The sequence below is a fragment of the Carya illinoinensis genome, chromosome 7, assembly GCF_018687715.1.
Source record: "Carya illinoinensis cultivar Pawnee chromosome 7, C.illinoinensisPawnee_v1, whole genome shotgun sequence".
Classification (NCBI taxonomy): domain Eukaryota; kingdom Viridiplantae; phylum Streptophyta; class Magnoliopsida; order Fagales; family Juglandaceae; genus Carya; species Carya illinoinensis.
The window spans coordinates 13,614,382-13,639,925 of NC_056758.1; the positions used below are offsets into that span (position 1 = coordinate 13,614,382).

The 25,544-nt window shown below is 34.2% G+C and overlaps 2 protein-coding genes across 2 annotated transcripts; both read left to right on the forward strand.

Annotated features, from left to right (window-relative positions):
• The first annotated feature begins 818 nt into the window (after positions 1–818).
• LOC122317130 (phosphate transporter PHO1 homolog 3-like) lies at positions 819–6,549 on the forward strand. Its single transcript, XM_043134063.1, has 12 exons — positions 819–1,504; positions 1,646–2,006; positions 2,116–2,164; positions 3,154–3,225; positions 3,787–3,916; positions 4,029–4,149; positions 4,452–4,710; positions 4,810–4,914; positions 5,020–5,214; positions 5,476–5,754; positions 5,839–5,975; positions 6,124–6,549. The coding sequence occupies exons 1-12, from the start codon at positions 907–909 to the stop codon at positions 6,221–6,223; spliced, it is 2,406 nt and encodes an 801-aa protein (XP_042989997.1). The 5' UTR covers positions 819–906; the 3' UTR covers positions 6,224–6,549.
• A 13,172-nt stretch (positions 6,550–19,721) lies between these two features.
• LOC122317131 (phosphate transporter PHO1 homolog 3-like) lies at positions 19,722–24,836 on the forward strand. Its single transcript, XM_043134065.1, has 12 exons — positions 19,722–20,408; positions 20,550–20,910; positions 21,020–21,068; positions 21,834–21,905; positions 22,071–22,200; positions 22,313–22,433; positions 22,738–22,996; positions 23,096–23,200; positions 23,306–23,500; positions 23,762–24,040; positions 24,124–24,260; positions 24,410–24,836. The coding sequence occupies exons 1-12, from the start codon at positions 19,811–19,813 to the stop codon at positions 24,507–24,509; spliced, it is 2,406 nt and encodes an 801-aa protein (XP_042989999.1). The 5' UTR covers positions 19,722–19,810; the 3' UTR covers positions 24,510–24,836.
• The last annotated feature ends 708 nt before the right edge of the window (positions 24,837–25,544 follow it).

Here is a 25,544-nt window from a genome sequence, read left to right on the forward strand (position 1 = left end):
TGAAAGTTCGAAAAGGGCAACGAGTGACGTAAAGCTATTCTTAGTCAACTATAAAATATAAAGCTATTCTTAGTCAACTATAGGGACCAATCTTAAAAATCAAATATAAAATATGTCAGAGTCAATGATCTTTCTTCATTTTCTTGTATCGTTCCCTGTTGTCAATCGTGACGGCTACGTTGTAATAATTGTTATATGGAAAGTTTAAACTTCCATGTTCACATTATAATAATTTTTACATGAGTTGGTTATATAGATAAAATGAAATAAAATATTTTAAATAATAATAAATAAAATATTATTATAATATAATTTTTTAATATTAATTTTATATTAAAATTTTAAAAAATTTAATTATTTATTATATTTTATATAAAAATTTAAAAAAATTATAATAATAAATTAAGATAAAAGAAATTTTAAATTTTGGTTAAACAAACGGAAAAATGTTCTGTCTCTATCCCTCCCATGTAAAAGTGGACCTAGCCACGCATGGACTTTCGAGTAACAAGACCGCGTGGAAAGGGTGCGGTTCCTTTTTTATTTTTATTTATTTTTAATAACAGAAGAGGAAAGGGTCATTATCAACATATCTATATAGAGTTTTGCTATGTATAAGTATAGCTGCGTACTAATCTATATACTAATATTGATTTATTCATATTTAAAATTTAAATTAACACTGTTTTCAATAAAATCTACTTTTTGACTAATCACATCACATTGATGCACAGATTAATACACAATTATACTTACAAGTATATTTTTCCGTCTATATAAATCCGTATCTGAGATGGAAATTATCATCGAAGGTGTTGTCTCACGCACATTAAAGCAGACTATCCTGCAGCCAACTGTTGCGCTCCGTTTCCAGTTGCTGCAGCCTGCAACAAAACCCAAAATATCATGAAATTCGGAAAGGAATTCGCGGCACAGATGGTGCCCGAATGGCAAGAAGCATACATGGATTATGGTAAACTCAAAACCTTGTTGAAGGACATCCTACGCTTCAAGCAAAGAAACCGACCACCGGCCACTCCTGGCGGCCTAAAGCGAAAGCTCACACTTTATAGAGCTTTTAGCGGCCTTACGCAAAGATACAATCACTACCCCACAAGTCCATCCACTGCTCGCGATGATGATCATGATATTGAAAGCCAAGCCATTCTCGTAAATGCAGTGAACCGGGATGGCTCTCAAAGCTATCAGACTACGTTTCTCATGTCCTCCGACGAAGGGGGAGAGTACGAGTTGGTTTACTTCAGGAGGCTCGACGACGAATTCAATAAAGTGGAGAAGTTTTACAGGTCTAAGGTGGAGGAGGTGATGAAGGAAGCGGATATGTTGAATAAGCAAATGGATGCTTTCATTGCTTTTCGAATTAAAGTGGAGAATCCTCAAGGCTGGTTTGATAGATCAGTTGAGATGACTCGTCTTGCTTCAGATGTCGCAGCTTCTGCAGCTGCATTAGCGGCTTCAACACCGAGAGGGGCCAGAGCAAGTCGTAAGTTTTGTATATACTACGAAGCTATTAATCGAAAGATCTGCCTTTTCAATTATAATTTCAGATTATGTTATGTTAAAAAAATAGCTTAAGTTACAACAGAAGATTGACTACTTTCTCTCAAATTACACGTATATGCAGGAAGACTTGTCATGTCGATGGATGTGATTGATGAGGGGGTATCGAATAGCCATGGACAATCAGATGAATCAAGTGATCAGGAAAAAGATGAGGAGGAGACCATCGATGTTGTCAATCAAAAGGTTCAAGAACGGGGGCCGAACAACATCAGGGCCAGTAGACCAGCTCCTCTGGAAGTACTTGATCGTGTGAAAATAAACAACACCCTGGAGACTCCTCGCTCCACCGTTAAGAGCTTCCTCCATTATCCTATGCAGACGGAGCTGAAATTCAGCAGAGAAAATCTTAGGAAAGTTGAAGAACAACTTAAGCGGGCTATTATTGAATTTTACCAGAAGCTTCGGCTTCTCAAAAGCTTCAGGTGTTAGACATATATTGCTAATTTTTTATTTGATCTAGTTGGATTTTCTTGTCTTTCTTTTTCTTTTCTTTCCACTGATGAAGTAGATACTTTTCCATGAATGAGACAGCTTCTTGAATACACTGGCATTTTCAAAGATCATGAAGAAATATGATAAGGTATTTTCCCTCACCAAAAAGAGTAAATTTCTTTCCCGATTGGGCATTAGCCAAGACGTTACTGGCAAGCTTAGAAGAGGACAAAATAATTATATAAATATTTACTCATCAACAAGCTTAAAAGTTTGAGCTAATACAAAGACATGAATTCAATCATTTGTATTTTAACATTTTATACACTTGAGTCAAACTCTCCTTAATAAGTTGATCTACCAAGCATGAAATATATAACTGAAATATTTAAGTCGGGACCATGATTCAAGTATTATGTCGTTATTGGAGAAATGATTTATACAAGCCGACAAGTATCAGGCCGTTTGTTATTTTATGCCAAGAAGTAGAAAGAAATTGTGATTTCGTAGCACTCAAAATTCTTGGAATTAATTAAAAAAAAAATTGTTACTTTCCCAATCATGCCTTTTCACGTTTCCAATAACCAGGGTCCTCTGTTTTTAATGTGTATATGATATACAGGTTCCAAATGGGGGGGAGAAGTGAAAAATTTACCAACTTGACCCTTAGCCGAAGTGTTGTATTTGGTTATTTAGAAAACCTCTTTTTGGGAGAGGACTAGATTATTAGTGTGGAACTAACTATACAGAAATGATTTGTACAGTCGGGAAATGCAGTCGGCGTGCAGTCGGCTGTAAAAAAAAATTAATACGGGACCTATATGAAAAAAAAAATTATTTTTATAACTTTTTATAATTCATGTAGGTCCCCCTGAATATAAAATAATTTTTTTATAATTTTTTTTTATTCATTCCGTACAGCCGACTGCACGCCGACTGCATTTCCCGACTGTATGTAGCAAAGCCCCTAACTATATGAGAGACATAAATTGGCTAGGTCCAATTTGTATAGCCAACCTTTTCTTTCTTTTTTTTTTTTTTTTTTTCTTTTAATCTTCTTCTTCTTCTTCCATTTTTTTTTTTTTTTTAAAGAGTTAAACATTGATATTTTGGTCCTGGTATTTATAAACATTTCAGATTACTTCAAGGGATGCATCAAAATCCTACATGAAGATGGTGGATAACTCCTTCCTCGGTAGCTCTGATGAGGTGAGATTTCTATTCCTAGCTAGGCAACGTACATGAAAGAATAGAAGGATCATTACACCTCAAACGAATCAGACCCATCTCAACTTATCTCACACCAATCATTGATACGATCTACTACTTTTTTAACTTTTCATAAAATGTAAAGAGTTTTGCTACATACAGGTAAAGTTACGTATTAATCTGCGTACCAATATTGATTCATTCATATTTAAAATTTAAATTAGCACTGTTTTCAATAAAATCTACTTTTTTGACCAATCACATTAGATTGGTGCACATATTAGTGCGCAGTTATACTTGCAACTAGATTTTTTCAAATGTTAAACATATATCAACCTACCTCATATTTAAACACATATTTCAATTAACCTACTTCATTTATTCAAATATATCTCAATAAAATCTACAAAATATTACTATTTACAAATCCACTCAAATCATCTTGAGATCACCTAACACCCAAACACACCAAGACTTCACTTACGAGAGGATTGCTACTTGCTTTGTCCAGTACTGCTATTTCCTTCTATTCTGATTTATATAAGTCACTTGCCATTGTAGGTTACCAAGCTTATGGAAAGGACTGAAGCTGCATTCATCAAGCATTTCTCCAACTCTAATCGCACTAAAGGCATGAACCTCTTAAGACACAAGGCAAAGAGAGAAAGACATAGGACTACATTTTCCATGGGTAAGATTTTTGATCTAGTATGAATTAAACTTCTTAACAGAGAAGAAATTTTGGGGATAAATCTAATGTCCATTTCTTTCCCTTTGGACCTGTTCAATGGAAAACTTTTCAGGTTTTTTTGCTGGTTGCACGGCAGCTCTGATATTAGCTCTTATTTTAATTATACGTGCTCATAATATCAATGAAAAGAATGGGGCGACCGACTATATGGAGAACATGTTTCCCTTGTACAGGTAACTTTCATTTCTCTCTAGGATTACATCTCCACTCAACAATATTTTTAAGAACCAAATGGATTAGGAAATGAGTCATTTGACTTGGCAAGTTTTGTGCTGGCCTATCAACTTGGATAAACTCTTTTCCCTCGAGCTCGGAACTCGCTCTGTGAAAATTTATATATACATATAGGATTCTTTGTGAGCACCTTTAAGCTTTTAAAAATAAAAGATTCAGATGAATATGTTTCAATCCAAGAAAGAGGAAATTAAAAACATTCTCTAGTTTTCCAATTTAAAACTTCCTTCCTTGCTCGCAGTTTCTTTGGCTTCATAGTTCTGCACATGCTAATGTATGCTGCCAACATATACTTCTGGAGGCGGTACCGAGTCAACTATTCCTTCATATTCGGCTTCAAGCAAGGAACCGAGTTGGGCTACCGACAAGTTCTCCTCCTCAGCTTTGGTCTTGCAGTATTAGCACTAGCTAGTGTCCTCTCAAACCTTGACATGGAAATGGACCCAAAAACGAAAGATTACAAAGCATTGACAGAACTTCTGCCTCTCAACCTGGTTCTTGTAAGATCGTCTATGTAGAAGTACTTTACCTACTTTTTCCCCATCTAATTCTGAATATATATACAGTACTGAACTTTATCCTCTCTTTCTGATCTGCAGCTTGTAGTTATCATATTATTCTTTCCATTCAACATACTGTACCGTTCAAGTCGTTTCTTCTTCCTCACGTGTCTCTTTCACTGTATCTGTGCTCCTTTGTACAAGGTATTGTGGTCGACAACTGATCATGATGCAAGAGATTAATGAAATTGAACAGAGGTAGGCGTTTGTAATAATTAATGAGCATTTGTGAATTTCTTTATATGACAGGTCACGCTCCCAGATTTCTTCTTGGCCGATCAGTTTACTAGCCAAGTGCAAGCCTTGAGAAGTTTGGAGTTCTACATATGCTACTACGGTTGGGGAGACTACAAGCACAGACAAAACACTTGCAAAGAGAGTGGTGTATTCAACACTTTTTACTTCATTGTTGCAGTGATTCCATACTGGTCTCGACTCCTTCAGGTTCCCAACTCACTTTTACAGAATAATTTAAGCAGTTGAGACAAATAGTTATTTATTATATAGCATTCAAACAATAGTCTTGAATTCCAACATCGACTAATCTACACCACTTTCGATTAAAATAGATGGGTCTGCATGCCTTTTGGGATGCACGTGAGGCTTAAGCTTTTAAAACAAGTGATATTTTAATGTTCAATTTCTTCTTTTGCCACAACTCATAATGATTGTTGTTGCAAGGACTTATTCCCTCCTCTTTTTCAGTGCCTCCGTCGCTTATATGAAGAGAAAGATCCTATGCAAGGATACAACGGGCTGAAATATTTTGTGACAATTGTGGCTGTTAGCATGAGAACAGCATACAGTCTTGACAAGGGATTGGGTTGGAAGACACTAGCATGGATTTTCTCAGCCATTGCAGCAATTGTCAGTACATATTGGGACCTTGTCTTCGACTGGGGACTCCTGCAACGGCAATCTAAGAACCGATGGCTGAGAGACAAACTTCTGATCCCTCACAAAAGTGTATATTTTGGAGCCATGGTGAGTAAACGACTTCAACTGGAGAGTTTTCTTCAACATCTGACACTAAACCATCTTTTGCAATTTCATGTTAATATATTGCAGGTGTTGAATGTCGTCCTCAGGTTTGCTTGGTTGCAAACCGTCTTGGGTTTCAAGGTGTCTTTCTTACATAGAGAATCTTTGATCACCATTGTAGCCAGCCTAGAAATCATTCGTCGTGGTATTTGGAATTTCTTCAGGTAACAAAGATTGATGGTCATTTTGGAGTAAAATTTCTAACCTGTTTATATAACTAGCTTAATTTTTTATGGACAAGAAAGGGGACTACTTGCATGTTGAGAATTTGCACAAATTTAGATGTTTTCAATTTCTTGTGATTTACATCAGGTTGGAGAATGAGCATTTGAACAATGTTGGCAAGTACCGTGCATTCAAGTCTGTTCCCCTACCCTTCAACTATGATGACAACGAAGACAAGGATGAATAGGAATTAAGGACGGAGCTTGCACACTGAAAACAGAGAGAGAGAAAATCAATTTTTTTTTGGCCAGAGTCCACTATATTCCTTATGAAGGCAGTCCACCAAACTATTATGAGATTTCTGCCAGTGCATAATGCCTTCTCAACAGCGGCATTCTTTGATCTTTAATAACATAGGAAGTATTACCTCTTGAAACAAAAATCTGGCACTTTCGAGTTCCTGATCTGTAGATTGAAGTGTCCAGTGAGGCAAGAGACAAATATTTGTTGTTTGATGTAATCCAGTTGTAAGCCAGCTAATCCTACCACTATAAACCTTCAAATTTGCATTCACTTCTGATACCCTAAAGTGTCACATACGTGCCAGAAACTGAATTAATCAGCTAAAGGTAAACACATTATTTCAGACTCAGGGAATGCATTCACCAAGAGTAATAAAGAACCATTTGTCTCATGATTGAAGGTAGCTCACATCAAGGGTAACACTGCATTTTATTCGACCAAGAGCATCTCATTGGCTTGGCCAAATGGAATGGTTGGCTAAAATTTATATAATTTATGTAAAAAACACTCTACATTAGATTGGGGATATCTAAAACAATTTAGATTTTTACCACAGTGGTTGGCTAAATATGGAAGATCATTTTTATTCACCGAAAATTAAAATATTACTCTCATTTTTACACTTTCATTTCACCAATTAAAATATTAAAATATTCTACATTTTCATTTCAAAGGACTAAATGACATTTGAAAATATATTTTTTAATATTAATTTAATTATAATATAATTATTAATAATATTAAATTGGTAGAATTATAAAATGTGATAAAAATAATTTTTTTTAAAAAAATATTAAATTAATAATATTTTATTATATAGAGAATGAATAGCTAATCTAATATGTGGATTGAATTTAGATGGAATAAGCAAATGTAAATAAGTGTTGATATTGACTAAATTTAAAGATAAATTTAGTCAAGCCAATGAGAATGCTATAAGAGATCAAACAAGAACTTTTCTTTGAGGTTCTAAAAGAAAACTCTTTTCTTGAAAAACAAGTAGACGACCATATAGCCGGCCTCTAATAGTTGGTCGAGCAAAACTGTGGTTACAATCTTTCATACCATATATCAAGGTATGTTGTTGATATTCCGGTTGCATTCCAATCAATTTATTACATTCAAACATAACAATAACTAACAAATAAGTAGACAAATGGCTACCAAATAAAGTCTCCTCTCTAGTAGAGCCCAGGTGATTTTAGAGGTAGTGTTCTAAGTCCTGCTATGAGGCAATAAGTTAGATCTTGTAGATCCTCGTGTGATGGAAGATCTTGAGATAAATGGAGGCAATTACACCTCTTGGAGGAGGAGAAAGTGGTTATTGATATTCCTTTTGAAGGGGAGGTTGACGTACAGAGAAAATGTGAACTTAGTCTTATTGATAAAATTTGCAGTGAACGAAGTGTGGGGAAGGATCTTATAGCCAAACTCAATGGCAAAAATCTGGAGAATTGGCAAAAAGGCTATCTTTCAAGAGGTTGACAAGAAAGTTTTTGTGGTGATGTTTGCTACGCATGCTGATAAGCAACGGATACTGTATGGATGTCTGTGGCTCTTCGACAATGTGTTATTTCCTCTCCGTCCATATGATGGAACATTATAACTTGGTTAGATCAAATTTGAAAGTAAGGTATTTTTGGTGTAGTTTCATAACCTCCCTTTGGGACGTATGACAAGGGAGTATGGCGAGCAGGTTGGTGCTACTATCGACTATAATCAGAACAAAGAAGAAGGAAGCAATACCATCACAACTGCTGCTATCGAAGGTCTGGTGGAGGTGTCTACGCATGTCGTAGGCACGCGACGATATCCACTGCATGAACTCACCCGAAGTTCCAGGAATGGTACCGTCCAGGTGAAGTGTCCTCTCCACATCCTCTCTTCCGTCAGCGTCTTCTTCTTCTTCTACAGCTCCACCTCTCAGACTAAAAGAAACTTGACTAGTTCTCATTCTGGGAGGTTTAGGAGAGTACGAGACGCCGACGAAATAAGAAGAAGAGGAGGAGGAGGAACAAAGACGATGAATGCCATGGCTTTGGGAAGCGGATAGAGGAGCCACGAACAGTCACCAACGGCTGCGGAGGCGAAAGGGGTCACTGGTGGCAGGGAGACCAATGGAAGACGAGACATATGAGAGTGAATCCATGGAGGATGGGTCGCTCTTCCTGTAGGTGGGGTAGGTTATATGTGTATGTATATACAAGGGGAGAAGAACAGTTTGGGAAGAATCGGGTGCCAGACTTCTCGGTGTGAAGGCTACGAATGTGTAGGTGTAGACTATTGGTTTGGTGTGGGGGTTAGGAAGGAAGGAGACGATAAATTTAGCTCTTTATCAGTGTGATATTTTCGCACCCTTCTGCAGTGGGTTGCTAGAGTTGAAACTGATGGGTCAAATTGGAACCACCTTATAAATGAGAAAATAGTGTTTAATTTATAGTCTACTATCCCAATGGGCCAATACCATTTCTATAATAATTGGGCCCATGACCACGCAAGCCCAATGACCTTGGTCGACCAATATCTTATGTAGATCAAAACAATATTCATCTTTTTAATTATGTTTTCATTATTTCTTAGTATGACATGAAATAAATTAATAATAATAATTAATTATGTAATTGTTTGATGTCACATTTAAAAATGATGGAAAAGTGATAATTGTAAAAGTGACGAATAAAATGACCTATTGAATAGAGTTCGTGTTGTTACATAATAAGATCCTCCCATTCTGCTATGAATAAAAAATAAAAATAAAATGAACAAAATAATCATCGTAGCTTTGGTGCTATAATTCGAGACCAACCGTGGAGTATATGAGATTAGTATACGAAGGGTTTTTTTTTTTTTGCAATCTTTTATGAAAAAGGTAAAAAGTAGATTGAGGCACAAGAGCATTCTATTTACAATAAGCAGTCAGAAGGGAATGAACATAATCACTTACCTCGAGTTTTATAAAAACATCACTTTTATCGAAGAAATGTAATAACTTAAAAGAAATTCTTCTGGGTTATAAATGTCAGACAATCGATTAGGTTTTAGTCCATTAGTATTGTTGGATCCCGATCTAATATGGTGACGAAATTTCCTATTTATTTAATTAAGGCATTTAGGAATGGAATTTTTTTAAACAAATTGTACCATTAGATTCGGAAGAATATTTAGAATGTTATGGTGTAAAAAAAAGTCTCAAGTTTTTTGTTGAATAGTATCCCTTCAAGAGAGCACCAAGTTCCCTATTTTGTTTCACAATCACATCATCTTGTTCCAAAATTCTATCTCCTAAAGCCCCCAAAACTTCAACAACATTTTCTTCATTCGGATTATATGAACTCAAAGGCTCAGCCACTTTTGCAAGAGAGCTGTACCTTTTTTTTTTTTTTTTTTTTTCATTTACCTTAGCTTGAGTGTGAGCCAGCATCTCCCCTTACCTCAATCGGCCTCAGAACTCCTTCAACCAATAGTCTAGTCTTTTCCTCTATCAAGAGGCCAAGGAAGTACATCGAGCACACAAACAAGGTGTTTATGTGACATTATATTGAGCAACTGATGAGCCATACCTTCCATATTAGCACACTCCAAATCCACACTTCCTATCTTCCCTTGATCAATACCTACCAATCCAACAAAAATTTAGAAGGACCCATCAAAACATGCGAGAGAATCTATAGCACCTACCATAGTTGACATATCTTGAAGACCTTGGATCAGTGGTAAAAGATTTGCACCAACATCAGTGTTAGGTGTAGAAGGCTTAATGCTAGCAGCCAAGCTCCGAAGGTTATGAACAAGACCATTATAAGCTAATTTGTCCCCCATGAAAGTTAGTTGAAGATTTGAGAATGGGCTTTTCATGTTCTTGGTACTCCTTGATTACAACTTTTTCTTCTTTTGTTTACCCTTTTTGTTCTACAACCACTGATTTTTCTTTTTCTTTTGTTAAACCTCTAGCTTCTTATTTCTATTTTTTTAATTCTATAGAGCCCAAATCTTCACTCATGCTCATATCAAGAGAGAGATTTCAATCTTCATTAACCATTGGAAATTCCCGATTAGGGATATTGTTATGATTTGCCACCAAGGTATGCACCATATCCATCAACTAATATGAGTGGTCCTTGATCTCCTGAAGACTCTTTGTGAGCATCCACTTTCCATTGCAAGGTCTCTTGTTGTTGTTTAAAACGATTGTTGTCGGCCATCAAGATCGTCGACTCTGGATACCAAATGTTATGAACTTGTTAGATAACTCACTAGAAAAGGAAATAATAGAGAAAAATGGGATGAAAAAAAGAACTGATAATTTCATAAATTCAAAAGAAAAGCAAAAGAATGACAATGGGTAGTTTGAGGCACCCTTCTTCCAGAATACTCCATTGATTAAAAGCTCAAAGATGATCCCTCTACATTGCCCCCTTTCTTTCGTTATACATCTCATATGCCCTTGGTGTACGTTTACAAAGTAATAACAAACTCATAAAATAAAGCAAGAAATTCTAAAAAGACAGTAGAAACAATAAATTGCATTACCATCAACAAAGCGCAGTCATGTTTAATGTAAAATAAAACACATCGTCTCATTCTTTTCAAAACAGTGTCACTTGGTTCTTACTTAGACTTTACATATATTTGATCTCTTCACTTCTCCACATGCAAACTTTCACACTTTAGTTAGGGTTCTTGACTTGTGCCTAATTAATTTATTAATTTATATAATGGAATGCATCCTCTACCCGAATATGCATTTCCATCGACTTGCTCAATGTTATTTCTCCAACTTCACAAAATGGAAATGATCTATCTGCCCCTCATTTTACCTGAGTACCCTTGTAATATCTTGCAATATTAGCACTTTCATAGAATTTGCCTGAAAAGACAATTACTATCAAGAATCTGTTATGAAACTAAAAGAGAAATGATATTACAAGAGAGAGAGGATATTGCAAGAGAAAGAGTTGTTATTCAAATGCAAAACTTGATCATATACAAGTGAATAATACCCATGTATATGGGAGTACCAAGGAGTAGGTATACCTTAAGTCTTGATTGATGGCTAAAGATAGGTCTTAATTGATGACTCAATGGTATTAATTAATTGCTAAAGATTAGTCTTAATTGATGGCTAAAGATGGTCATACAAATATGTTTATAACACTCCCTCTTTGGATGATCATACATAAAAAATATGCCTCGTTAAAATCTTGCCAAGGAAAAATCCAGTGAAAAAAAACCAATGGCGAAAGAAAAAGAGTATAACATTCATGTGTACTGTCAAGTGCTTTAGGATTGCCTCATTAATTGCAAAGGAAAACCCAGTGGGATAAAACCTTAGCGAAGGAAAAAAAGTACAATCAACATAAGTCTTCAAGACATTTACTCCTCCTGAAAAGTGCATGATAATAGGTATTCAAGTTTTTGCATTCCAATGTTCAGCACAATCTTCTTAAATGTTGCAGTTGGTAATGTTTTAGTGAATAAATCTACCAGATTATCACTTGATTGTATCTGCTTGACATTAATTTCACATTTCTCCTGAAGTTCATGGGTATAAAAGAATTTAGGCGAAATATGTTTGGTTCTATCACCTTTGATATATCCTTATCTAATTTGAGTAATACAAGCAGCATTATCTTCATATAAAATTGTTAGACTATCATTAATCATTAGAAGACCAAACTTTTCTTGAATATGTTGAATCACTGATCTTAGTCAAATACATTCTTGAATTCCCTCATGAATTCTATGATCTCTGAGTGATTTGAAGAGGTAGCAGATAGTGTTTGTTTGACAGATCTCCATGATATAGTAGAATTTTCATAAGTAAATACATATCTAATTTGAGATCTACCTCTGTGTGAATCTGAAAGATAACCTATATCTGCATATCCAACTAATTGTGGACTTGATCCATGTTGATAAAATAATCTCATATCAACCGTACCTTGGAGGTATCGAAGGACATATTTAATGTCATTCCAATATCTTTGAGTTGGTGCGGAACTATATCTTACAAGTAAATTAACTAAAAATGCAATATCAGGCCGAGTGCAATTTGTAAGATACATCAAGACTCCAATTGCACTGAGATAAGGTATTTCAAGATCAAGAATTTCTTCATCATCTTCACTCACAAGGGTGAAATGGATCTTTCTACACATCAAGTGATCAAACAACCATTGGAGTACTCAGGAGATGAGCTTTATCCATGTAAAAGTGCTTCAAGACTTTTCCTGTATAATTTGACTGATAAATGAGAATTTCATTTTGCAAATGCTCGAACTGTAGGCGGAGACAAAATTTCATTTTGCCAAAGTCTTTCATTTCAAATTCATTTTTTAAATATGTAGTGGTTCTTCTGATCTCTTCAAGAGTTCCAAAAAGATTTAAATCATTAACATAAACTACAATAATAACAAATTCAGAGTCTGATTTCTTAATAAAAATACATGAGCATATTGGATTATTCTCAAATTCTTCTTTTAATAGATATTCGCTAAGGCATTTATACCACATGCATCTAGATTGTTTTAACCCATATAAAGATCTTCAAATTTTAATAGAATACATATTTTTGGATGTACTTAAATTAAAAGCTTCAGACATTTTATATCTTTAAAGGATTTTCATATATATATATATATATATGTGTGTGTGTGTGTCATGATCCAATGATCCATATAAATATGCAGTGACCACATCCATCAACTGCATATCCAATCTTTTTGTAACTATCAAACTAATCAAAAATCTGAATGTGATTGCATTAATAATAAGAGAGTATGTTTTCTCATAATCAATCCCTAGTTTCTACAGAAAATCTTGTACAGCAAGTCGTGCTTTATATCGCACAATTTCATTGCTCTCATTACGTTTACGTATAAATATCAATTTATATTCAACAGGCATTATGCTATTTGGTATTTATATAATTGGTCTAAAGATCTCTCGCTTTGCTAGCGAGTTTAATTAAGCTTCAATAACTGATTTCCATTTTGGCCAGTCATTTCTATGTCGACATTCTTCGTCATTTCTAGACTCAATTTCTTCATTACTTCTGGTAATGTCAATGGCCATTTTATATGAAAATATGTTATCGACAACAGTTTTATTTCTATCCAAAATTTTTCTAGTACTCATTAGATATATCGAGATCTCGTTATTTTCAGATACCTGTCCCTTAGTGTCAGTAAATACATCTGGTAATTGATTTGCAATACTTTGCAAATGAATAATCATTTGAACCTCTAGTTTACATTCATTTGTACGAGGATCAAATTGGGAAATGACCTTATTTTTCCAAGTAATTTCTTGTCGTGTTTCAGGCACCGACTTCTCATTACTCAATGTTGGAAAAAATTGATTCGTCAAAATGATAATCCTCAAAATGTGCCTTAAACATATCCCATGTAAGATGCTCAATGTATCTAATAATATATAGAGAATCAAACATAATATATATCCCAAGTCTACGTTGAGGACCCATCTTTGTACGTTGTGGGGCTGCAATTAGAATATATACCGTACATTCAAAAATACGAAGATGAGAAATATTTGGTTGTTGACCAAATGCAAGCTGTAATGGAGAATATTTGTGATATGCTGATGGCCCAACTCGAATCAACGATGCTGCATGAAGTATAATATATCCCCAGGCAGAAATATGAAGTTTTGATTTCATAAGTAAAGGTCTAGCGATTAGTTGAAACCTTTTAATTAATGATTCAGCTAAACCATTTTGAGTTTGTATGTGGGCAATTGGATGTTCAACATCTATTCCTATTGACATGCAATAGTTATCAAAAGCTTGAGATGTAAATTCACCTATATTATCTAATCGAATAGTTTTAATTGGATAGTCAGGGAATTGTGCTCGTAATTTAATTATTTGGGCAAGAAGTTTATCAAATGAAATATTTATAGTGAAAAGTAGATAATAATGTGACCATCGACTTGATGCATCAATTAAAACCATAAAATATCTGGATGGTCCACTTGATGGTTGAATAGACCCACATATATCTCCATGAATCATTTGTAAAAAAGATAGATTCAAAAACAACCTTTGAGATAGATAGTTTGATAATCAATTTACCCTGAGAACATACAGAGCATGGATATTCATTGGATAAGATAATTTTCTGATTCTTTAGGGAATGCCCATACGAATTGTCAATTATTCGTCTTATCATTATTGATTCCGGATGTCCAAAGCGATTATGCCAAGTCATAAATATTTTGGGGTCAATGCATTTCTGGTGCATTACCATATGTGATTCAATTGTTCTCATTTCTGTATAATACAATCCAGATGAGAGAGCAGACAGTTTTTCTAATACGAACTTCTGTCTCGAAATTATTTTAATAATGAGAAGATACTCTTTATTGTCTTCGTTGGTGGTTTCAATATGACAACCATTACGATGTATATCCTTAAAACTCAATAAATTTTTTCTGGATCATGAAAAAAATAGAGTATCATCAATACAAAATTTGGTGCCATTAAACAAAATTTATTAAGCTCTTCCAGAGCCTTCAATTAGATTCGATGAATTAGATATAGTATGAATGTAGGCTTTGCACAATGTTAGATTTTGAAAATATTTTTTAATTATCCTTAAGAATTGTGTGAGTTGTAGCACTGTCAGTCAGACATACATCTCTATTATTCATGTCAGAGATAAAAAGTTCATCAGTAAGACTCATGATTCTACAAAATATATAAAACTTTCAATACTACAAAACATTGCAAAATATAAAAAAAAAATTATAATAAGATAAAGAAAATACATTAATTAAAAAGGAACACTTCCATCACCAATCAAATTATCAACTCTACCACTAGAATCCTCAAAAAAATCAGAAACATCAAGATTTGTAATATCTTCTCTATCTATAGAAGCCAAAGCATTTGATGGTTTAACAAAATTTGTTTCAAACTTTTTTGTTTTTTCTTTTATAGAAGCTTGGTATAAGTCAACCAAGTGCTTAGCTGTACGACAGGTACGAGATCAATGTCCAATCATACCACATCTATGGCATCTATCTTCATCTTTCTTTAAAAAAGTTTTTTGAGGACCTTTACCATTCTCTGAGTTGAACCACTTCTAGTGGTACGGTGTATATCTATTATTATCCCTTTTAGTGTGATTGATTTTAGGACCTCCACTTCTATGGTTTTTCCTACTACGTCCACACCCTCGGTTTCTTTGAAAAGATGCACCATATGCTTCTGAAAATAGTGTAAATCTAGTATCATTCACTTCAGTGAATGATATAGAACCAGTAGAATGTGACTGATGATTTCTTAACAAAAACTCATTATTTTACTCAGCCACAAGAAGACAAGATATAAGTTCAGAATATTTTTTGAACTTTCACTCTCGATACTGCTGCGGTAAGAGCACATTCGATGCATGAAAAGTAGTTTATGTCTTCTCTAACAAGTCATCATCAATGACTTTTTTACCACATAATTTCAATAGTGAGCTAATTTTAAAAAGTACAGAGTTATACTCACTAACATCCTTGAAGTCTTGCGACCTCAGGTGCATCCAATCATGATGAGCTTTTGGGAGGATTACAGTTTTTTGGTGCTCATATCTCTCCCTTAAATCATTCCACAAAATAAGGGGATCTTTCACCGTGAGATACTCAGTTTTTAATTCTTCACGAAGATGGTACTGAAGGAAACTCATTGCTTTAGCGCGGTCCTGCCAGGACCCTTGATTTCCTTCTTTAATTGTATCTCTCAGGTTCATCGCATCCAGATGGATCTTAGCATCAAAGATCCAAGATAAATAACTTTTTCCAGAAATGTCAAGAGTAACGAATTTTAATTTTGTAAGATTTGACATTTTCTACATATATAAATTAGGAACATAAGTATGCTTATATTATAAATAAGAAATACATTCACAAAATTAAGAGAATAAACATAGAGTTTCATCAAGTAATAACAAGTAATGTAACATTTCATATTTATTTTAGAAACTACAAAAATATATTAAAAAATTTACTTGAAGTAGAAGACTACTAGTTTCAAAATCGTCAGAACCTTCGTGCTGATAACGTGTTATGAAACTAAAAGAAAAATGATATTGCAAGAGAGAGATGATATTGTAAGAGAAAGAGTTGTTATTCAAATGTAAAATTTGATCATATACAAGTAAATGATACCTATATATATAGGAGTTTAAAGGAGTTGGTATAACTTAAGTTTTAATTAATTGTTAAAAATAGGTCTTAATTGATGACTAAAGATAGTCATACAAATAGGTTTATAACATAATCAATATATTCATTTCTTTGTTTTGGCAAAAGAAGAAGAAAGAACAAAGAAGAAGAAAACATAATTCGCTACCAATTTGAATAAGAAAGCACATCGAGTTCGAAAGAAAGCCAACCTCAAGCAAATTATGTGTCTAACCTGCCCAAATCAAAAAGCAAAAAGAGCAGGTCCATGCAAATTATTAAGAATGTTAATTCTAGTTTCAACGTTGGGTCCATCGAAAGGCATGCAATCAACAACCCAACTCAATTAAAAAGCTCTCTTCATTCCCCCTTCACCTAAGAACATTGATATTATATATATATATATATATATACATATATAATATTCATATAGGCGCATTACTTGAAATTGTGAACATTGAGCTCATCATTTTTTATAACATGCTGAATTTCAGTTATTGTCCTTCTCCGACCTATGCTATCCAACCTTAGAAGAGACATATGTGCACTATTGGAAAATATATAAATAAATAATATGTGTATATTCTTTGTAAACTTGAAAAAAAAGAAAGTAATACGAAATCATACATTAGAAGTGAGTAGATGTGCGTGGTGTAACGTTTTCTTGTAGCACTTCTCTATAAAGAAGTAGTGCTGTTGAAAATTTTTACACCACACACATCTATATGACATAATTTGATGTGTAAAATTAAGATTTTAAAATTGATCTTAAAATAAAATTATTATTTTTAAATATTATATAATCTTATGGAAAGCCCTCAACTATGGAAAATGAATTAAATGTGCTATTTTTTTAATTGTATGTTGTCTTTTATTAAAAATAGAAATTGAAAACAAATTGCTTCTAAGAAAATTAATGACATTTGGAAATCTTGGTAATATATATGAAAAGATTGAATAATATGTTTTTGAGAAAATAATATTAAAAAAATGTTATTTGTTGGATACTGTAGCTAAACTTAACTCTCTATTTGTTGGATAATATGGCTCAACTTAGCTCATAACAGATGTTAATGGATAATGAGTAATGTTACATATAGTTATTTTTATGTATTTTCTATGCACTCTACTGATATGATTGACTGGATTAATTTTTTTTTAATACACAACCAATTATATCACTGGAGTGCATAAAAAAATTCATAAAAATGACTGTACATAAAATTTTTCATGAATAATATGGCCAGTTCACTAATTATGATTCTCGATCGGTGGTACAATTCATCATTATTTCATACGTACCAAATTTCAGAGTTATTAATGACAAAATTAAAATGAGAAAAGCTGATAGGATGGATTTCGATAAATTAAATGTATTTTTGAAAAATAAAAATTTATTTCTACTTTAATTAAGAAAATATTTTTTAATAATATTTTTTTTAATATTTAAAAATTTTGAAAAAATTAAAATAAAAACTGATTGATGTCGTCGACAGCCATTCTTTCTCGTGCCCACGGCTCCAATTATTATCGTCAAGATTGGATTCTTTGAAGCTACGGATAGGAACGGATAACCTGCATGCGCCGCCCAGCTGAAATTTGAAAACATGGTCATTGATCAGAGCACACCAGAAAGAAGCGCAAGTACCAAAGTTCAGACAAGTTAAAAAAAAAAAGAAAAAATCACCTTTAATTTCTGGTCTGTATTTGGGCGGTAGCTCTATCCTTTCCGCTGTCAAAAATGACCAGCATCAGTACTAAATTCCAGGGGCGCAACCAATGAATTGGTAGGATCAAAGAATATGTCACCAACTGATAAAATATTAATTAAGAGACAAAACATTTGTAATTTTATGATTGTTCAAGTCAATTTATAATTTACGAATATTTGAGGAATTAATTTATCCCATTCTAAATATTTTTTTTTAGTTTTTTTTTTATGTAGTGATTAAGAAAATATTATTTAATAATATTATAAATTTTTTTCATTTTTTAAAAATATTTAAAAGTGTTAAAAAAATGATTTGAAAAAAATATTTAAAAGTGTTTTTTCTTTTGTTTTTTCATATTATTTTTTAATACTTTTAAATATTTTTAAAAAATGAATCAAATTTACAATATTATTAAATAATATTTCCTTAATCACTATGTAAAACAAGTTTAAAAAAAAAAAAAAAAAGATTGAGCAGGATACTTGAACGTAATCTCCTAGTGAAATCCCTAACATTACCCTTAGAGCACATTAGACTCATCAAATTTATTTTTAAAATTTGATAAAAAGTACATATTTTTCATAAATCCAAAATCTTCATATCTAAAATTTCACATTGAATCAGCCATTAAATTTATCAAAATAATAATATAATATTAGTTTCTTAATAATAATATTTTTTAATTTTTTTTATATTTTATAATTATACTAACCATATGAACATTAATAGTTTAATTTAGTACTTAAATAATTGATTCTTAACTAATTTAGAATAAAATAAAATAAAACTATTGTCTATTAAAATTAAAATAAAATATTAATTTGAATGTGGAATAGTAGATCTTTAAATTTAAAGGAAGAGCAATAATTACTATAATTTAAAGTTTTTCAAATATTTTTTTGATAAATTTAATATAGGTTTATTTTAAATAAATTTATCAAAATTTAAAGATGTATTAAAATTAATACTAATGCTCTTAATATTTTGTTTGGAAGTTATGTACTTCAGCCGTGTTTCTAATCGTTTTTACAAAACTATTCAGAAGGAATAGAGTATTTCAAAGCTATGTTTTGACTACAAAAGGTTGGTAATAAAAAGTTTCTGTTTGAAAATTCTCAAATATAGAAAAGGCAAGAGTGACAAAAACCTATTCTTAGCCAACAGAGCAAAACCCCACTATATGTAGTTAGGTCTAGGGACAAATCTTAAAAATCAAAAGAAAAATATGTCAGAGTCAACAATCTTTTTTCATTTTCTTTTAGAGTTCCCCGTTGTCAATTGTGACTGCTACGTTATAATAATTTTTATATGGAAAGTTTAAACTTCAATGTTCTGTCTCTATCTCTTCCATGGAAAAGTGGACCTGGCTACTGGCTAGTAGCCAACACGCATGGATTTTCCAGGAACAAGGCCGTGTCGAAAGGGTGCGGTTCCTTTTTTATTTTTATTTATTTATAATAACAGAAGAGGAAAGGGTCATTATCAACCTGTCTATATAAATCCGTATCTGAGATGGAACTTATCATCGAAGGTGTTGTCTCACGTGAATTAAAGCAGACTATCCTGCAGCCAACTGTTGCTTCGTTTCCAGTAGTAGTGCTGCAGCCTGCAACAAAACCCAAAATATCATGAAATTCGGAAAGGAATTCGCGGCACAGATGGTGCCCGAATGGCACGAAGCATACATGGATTATGGTAAACTCAAAACCTTGTTGAAAGACATCCTGCGCTTCAAGCAAAGAAACCGACCACCGGCCACTCCTGGCGGCCTAAAGCGAAAGCTCACCCTTTATAGAGCTTTTAGCGGCCTTACACAAAGATACAATCACTATCCCACAAGTCCATCCACTGCTCGCGATGATGATCATGATATTGAAAGCCAAGCCATTCTCGTAAATGCAGTGAACCGGGATGGCTCTCAAAGCTATCAGACTACGTTTCTCATGTCCTCCGACGAAGGGGGAGAGTACGAGTTGGTTTATTTCAGGAGGCTTGACGACGAATTCAATAAAGTGGAGAAGTTTTACAGGTCTAAGGTGGAGGAGGTGATGAAGGAAGCGGATATGTTGAATAAGCAAATGGATGCTTTCATTGCTTTTCGAATAAAAGTGGAGAATCCTCAAGGCTGGTTTGATAGATCAGTTGAGATGACTCGTCTTGCTTCAGATGTCGCAGCTTCTGCAGCTGCATTGGCGGCCTCAACACCGAGAGGGGCCAGAGCAAGTCGTAAGTTTTGTATATATTACGAAGCTATTAATCGAAAGATCTGCCTTTTCAATTACAATTTCAGATTATGTTATGTTAAAAAAAGAGCTTAAGTTACAACAGAAGATTGACTACTTTCTCTGAAATTACACATATATGCAGGAAGACTTGTCATGTCCATGGATGTGATTGATGAGGGGGTATCGAATAGCCATGGACAATCAGATGAATCAAGTGATCAGGAAAAAGATGAGGAGGAGACCATCGATGTTGTCAATCAAAAGGTGCAAGAACAGAGGCCGAACAACATCAGGGCCAGTAGACCAGCTCCTCTGGAAGTACTTGATCGTGTGAAAATAAACAATACCCTGGAGACTCCTCGCTCCACCATTAAGGGCTTCCTTCATTATCCTATGCAGACGGAGCTGAAATTCAGCAGGGAAAATCTTAGGAAAGTTGAAGAACAACTTAAGCGGGCTATTATTGAATTTTACCAGAAGCTTCGGCTTCTCAAAAGCTTCAGGTATTAGACATATATTGCTAATTTTTTATTTGATCTAGTTGGATTTTCTTGTCTTTCTTTTTCTTTTCTTTCCACTAACGAAGTAGATACTTTTCCATGAATGAGACAGCTTCTTGAATACACTGGCATTTTCAAAGATCATGAAGAAATATGATAAGGTATTTTCCCTCACCAAAAAGAGTAAATTTCTTTTCGGATTGGGCATTAGCCAAGACGTTACTGGCAAGCTTAGAAGAGGACAAGACAATTATATAAATATTTAATCATCAACAGGCTTAAAAGTTTGAGCTAATACAAAGGCATGAATTCAATCATTTGTATTTTAACATTTTATACACTTGAGTCAAACTCTCCTTGATGAGTTGATTTTTACAAGCCCACCCCAGTAAAATAACAATAACTAGAGACACAATTCTTAATCAACAAAAACAACATATAATATGTGTTTATGTTCTAGTCAGGCCGTTTGTTATTTTATGCCAAGAAGTAGAAAGAAATTGTGACTTCGTAGCACTCAAAATTCTTGGAATTAATTAAAAAAAAAATTGTTACTTTCCTAATCATGTCTTTTCACGTTTCCAATAACCAGGGTCCTCTGATTTTAATGTGTATATGATATACAGGTTCCAAATGGGGGGGAGAAGTGAAAAAATTTACCAACTTGACCCTTAGCCGAAGTGTTGTATTTGGTTATTTAGAAAACCTCTTTTTGGAAGAGGACTAGATTATTAGTGTGTAACTAACTATATGAGAGACATAAATTGGCTAGGTCCCATTTGTATAGCCAACCTTTTCTTCCTTCTTATTTTTTTATCTTCTTCTTCTTCTTCTTCTTCTTCTTCTTCTTCCTTTTTTTTTTTTTTTTTTTTTTTTTTCAGAGTTAAACATTGATATTTTGGTCCTGGTATTTATAAACATTGCAGATTACTTCGAGGGATGCATCAAAATCCTACATGAAGATGGTTGATAACTCCTTCCTCGGTAGCTCTGATGAGGTGAGATTTCTATTCCTAGCTAGGCAACGTACATTAAAGCATAGAAGGATCATTCCACCTCAAATGAATCAAACCAAACTTCACTAATGAGAGGATTGCTACTTGCTTTGTCCAGTACTGCTATTTCCTTCTATTCTGATGTATATAAACCACTTGCCATTGTAGGTTACCAAGCTTATGGAAAGGACTGAAGCTGCATTCATCAAGCATTTCTCCAACTCTAACCGCACTAAAGGCATGAACATCTTAAGACCTAAGGCAAAGAGAGAGAGACATAGGACTACATTTTCCATGGGTAAGATTTTTGATCTAGTATGAATTAAACTTCTTAACAGTGAAGAAATTTTGGGGATAAATCTAATGTCCATTTCTTTCCCTTTGGATCTGTTCATTGGAAAACTTTTCAGGTTTTTTTGCTGGTTGCACGGCAGCTCTGATATTAGCTCTTATTTTAATTATACGTGCTCGTAATATCATGAATAAGGATGGCGCGACCGACTATATGGAGAACATGTTCCCCTTGTACAGGTAACTTTCATTTCTCTCTAGGATTACATCTGCACTTAACAAATTTTTTTAGAACCAAATGGATTAGGAAATGAGCATTAGACTTGGCAAGTTTTGTGCTGGCCTATCAACTTGGATAAACTCTTTTCCCTCAAGCTTGGAACTAGCTCTGTGAAAATTTATATGTATATATATAGGATTCGTTGTGAGCACCTTTACGCTTTTAAAAATAAAAGATTCAGATGAATATGCTTTCAATCCAAGAAAGAGGAAATTAAAAACATTCTCTAGTCTTCCAATGTTAAACTTCCTTCCTCGCTCGCAGTTTGTTTGGCTTCATAGTTCTGCACATGTTAATGTACGCTGCCAACATATACTTCTGGAGGCGGTACCGAGTCAACTATTCCTTCATATTCGGCTTCAAGCAAGGAACCGAGTTGGGCTACCGACAAGTTCTCTTCCTCAGCTTTGGTCTTGCAGTACTAGCACTAGCTAGTGTCCTCTCAAACCTTGACATGGAAATGGACCCAAAAACGAAAGATTACAAAGCATTGACAGAACTTCTGCCTCTCAACTTGGTTCTTGTAAGATCGTATATGTAGAAGTACTTTACCTACTTTTTCCCCATCTAATTCTGAATATATATACAGTACTGAACTTTATCCTCTCTTTCTGATCTGCAGCTTGTAGTTATCATATTATTCTTTCCATTCAACATACTGTACCGTTCAAGTCGTTTCTTCTTCCTCATATGTCTCTTTCACTGTATCTGTGCTCCTTTGTACAAGGTATTGTGGTCGACAACTGATCATGATGCAAGAGATTAATGAAATTGAACTGAGGTATGTGTTTGTAATAATTAATGAGCATTTGTGAATTTCTTTATATGACAGGTCACGCTCCCAGATTTCTTCTTGGCCGATCAGTTTACCAGCCAAGTGCAAGCCTTGAGAAGTTTGCAGTTCTACATATGCTACTACGGCTGGGGAGACTACAAGCACAGACAAAACACTTGCAAAGAGAGTGGTGTATTCAACACTTTTTACTTCATTGTTGCGGTGATTCCATACTGGTCTCGACTCCTTCAGGTTCCCAACTCACTTTTACAGAATAATTTAAGCTGTTGAGACAAATAGTTATTTATTATATAGCATTCAAACAATAGTCTTGAATTCCAACATCGACTAATCTACACCACTTTCGATTAAAATAGATGGGTCTGCATGCCTTTTGGGATGCACGTGAGGCTTAAGCTTTTGAAACAAGTGATATTTTAATGTTCAATTTCTTCTTTTGCCACGACTCGTAATGATTGTTGCTGCAAGGACTTATTCCCTCCTCTTTTTCAGTGCCTCCGTCGCTTATATGAAGAGAAAGATCCTATGCAAGGATACAACGGGCTGAAATATTTTGTGACAATTGTGGCTGTGAGCATGAGAACAGCATACAGTCTTGACAAGGGATTGGGTTGGAAGACGCTAGCATGGATTTTCTCAGCCATTGCAGCAATTGTCAGTACATATTGGGACCTTGTCTTCGACTGGGGACTCCTGCAACGGCAATCTAAGAATCGATGGCTGAGAGACAAGCTTCTGATCCCTCACAAAAGTGTATATTTTGGAGCCATGGTGAGTAAACGACTTCAACTGGAGAGTTTTCTTCAACATCTGACACTAAACCATCTTTTGTAATTTCATGGTAATATATGCAGGTGTTGAATGTCATCCTCAGGTTTGCTTGGTTGCAAACTGTTTTGGGTTTCAAGGTGTCTTTCTTACATAGAGAATCTTTAATCACCATTGTAGCCGGCCTAGAAATCATTCGTCGTGGGATTTGGAATTTCTTCAGGTAACCAAGATTGATGGTCATTTTGGAGTAAAATTTCTAACATGTTTATATAACTAGCTTAATTTTTTATGGATAAGAAAGGGGACTACTTGCATGTTGAGAATTTGCGGAAATTTAGATGTTTTTCAATTTCCTGTGATTTACATCAGGTTGGAGAATGAGCATTTGAACAATGTTGGCAAGTACCGTGCATTCAAGTCCGTTCCCCTACCCTTCAACTATGATGACAACGAAGACAAGGATGACTAGGAATTAAGGACGGAGCTAGCACACAGAAAACAGAGAGAGAAAATCAATTTTTTTTTGGGCCACAGCCCCCTATATTCCTTATGAAGTCAGTCCACCAAACTATTATGAGATTTCAGCCAATGCATGATGCCTTCTCAACAGCGGCATTCTTTAATAACATAGGAAGTATTAAATCTTGAAGCAAAAATCTGGCACTTTCAAGTTCCTGATCTGTAAATTGTAGCGTCCAGTGAGGCAAGGGACAAATATTTGTTGTTTGATGTTATCCAGCTGTAAGCCAGCTAATCCTACCACTATAAACCTTCAAATTTGCATTCACTTCTGATACCCTAAAGTGTCCCATACATGCCAGAAACTGAATTAATCAGCTAAAGATAAACACATTATTTCAGACTCTCAGGGAATGCATTCACCAAGAGTAATAAAGAACCATTTGTCTTAAGATTGAAGGTAGCTTACATCAAGGGTAACACTACATTTTATTCGACTAAGAGATGAAACAAGAACTTTTCTTTGAGGTTCTAAAAGGAAACTCTTTCTTGAAAAACAATTAGATGACCATATAGCCGGCCTCTAATAGTTGGTCAAGCAAAACTTTAGTTACAATCTTTCATACCATATATCAAGGTATATTGTTGATATTCTGGTTGCATTCCAATCAATTTATTACATTCACACATAACAATAACTAACAAATATGTACACAAATGGCTACCGAATAAAGTCTCCTCTCCGGTAGAGCCTAGGTGATTTCAGAGGTGGTGTTCTGAGTTTGAGGCAATAAGTTAGATCTTGGAGATCCTTGTGTGATGGAGGATCTTGAAGATAAATGGAGGCAATTACGCCTCTCAGAATAGGAGAAAGTGGTTATTGATACTCCTTCTGAAGGGGAGGTTGACGTATAGAGAAAATGTGAACTTATTCTTATTGGTAAAATTTGCAGTGAACGAAGTGTGGGGAAGGATCTTATAGCCAAACTCAATGGCAAACATTTGGAGAATTAGCAAGAAGGCTGTCTTTCAAGAGGTTGACAAG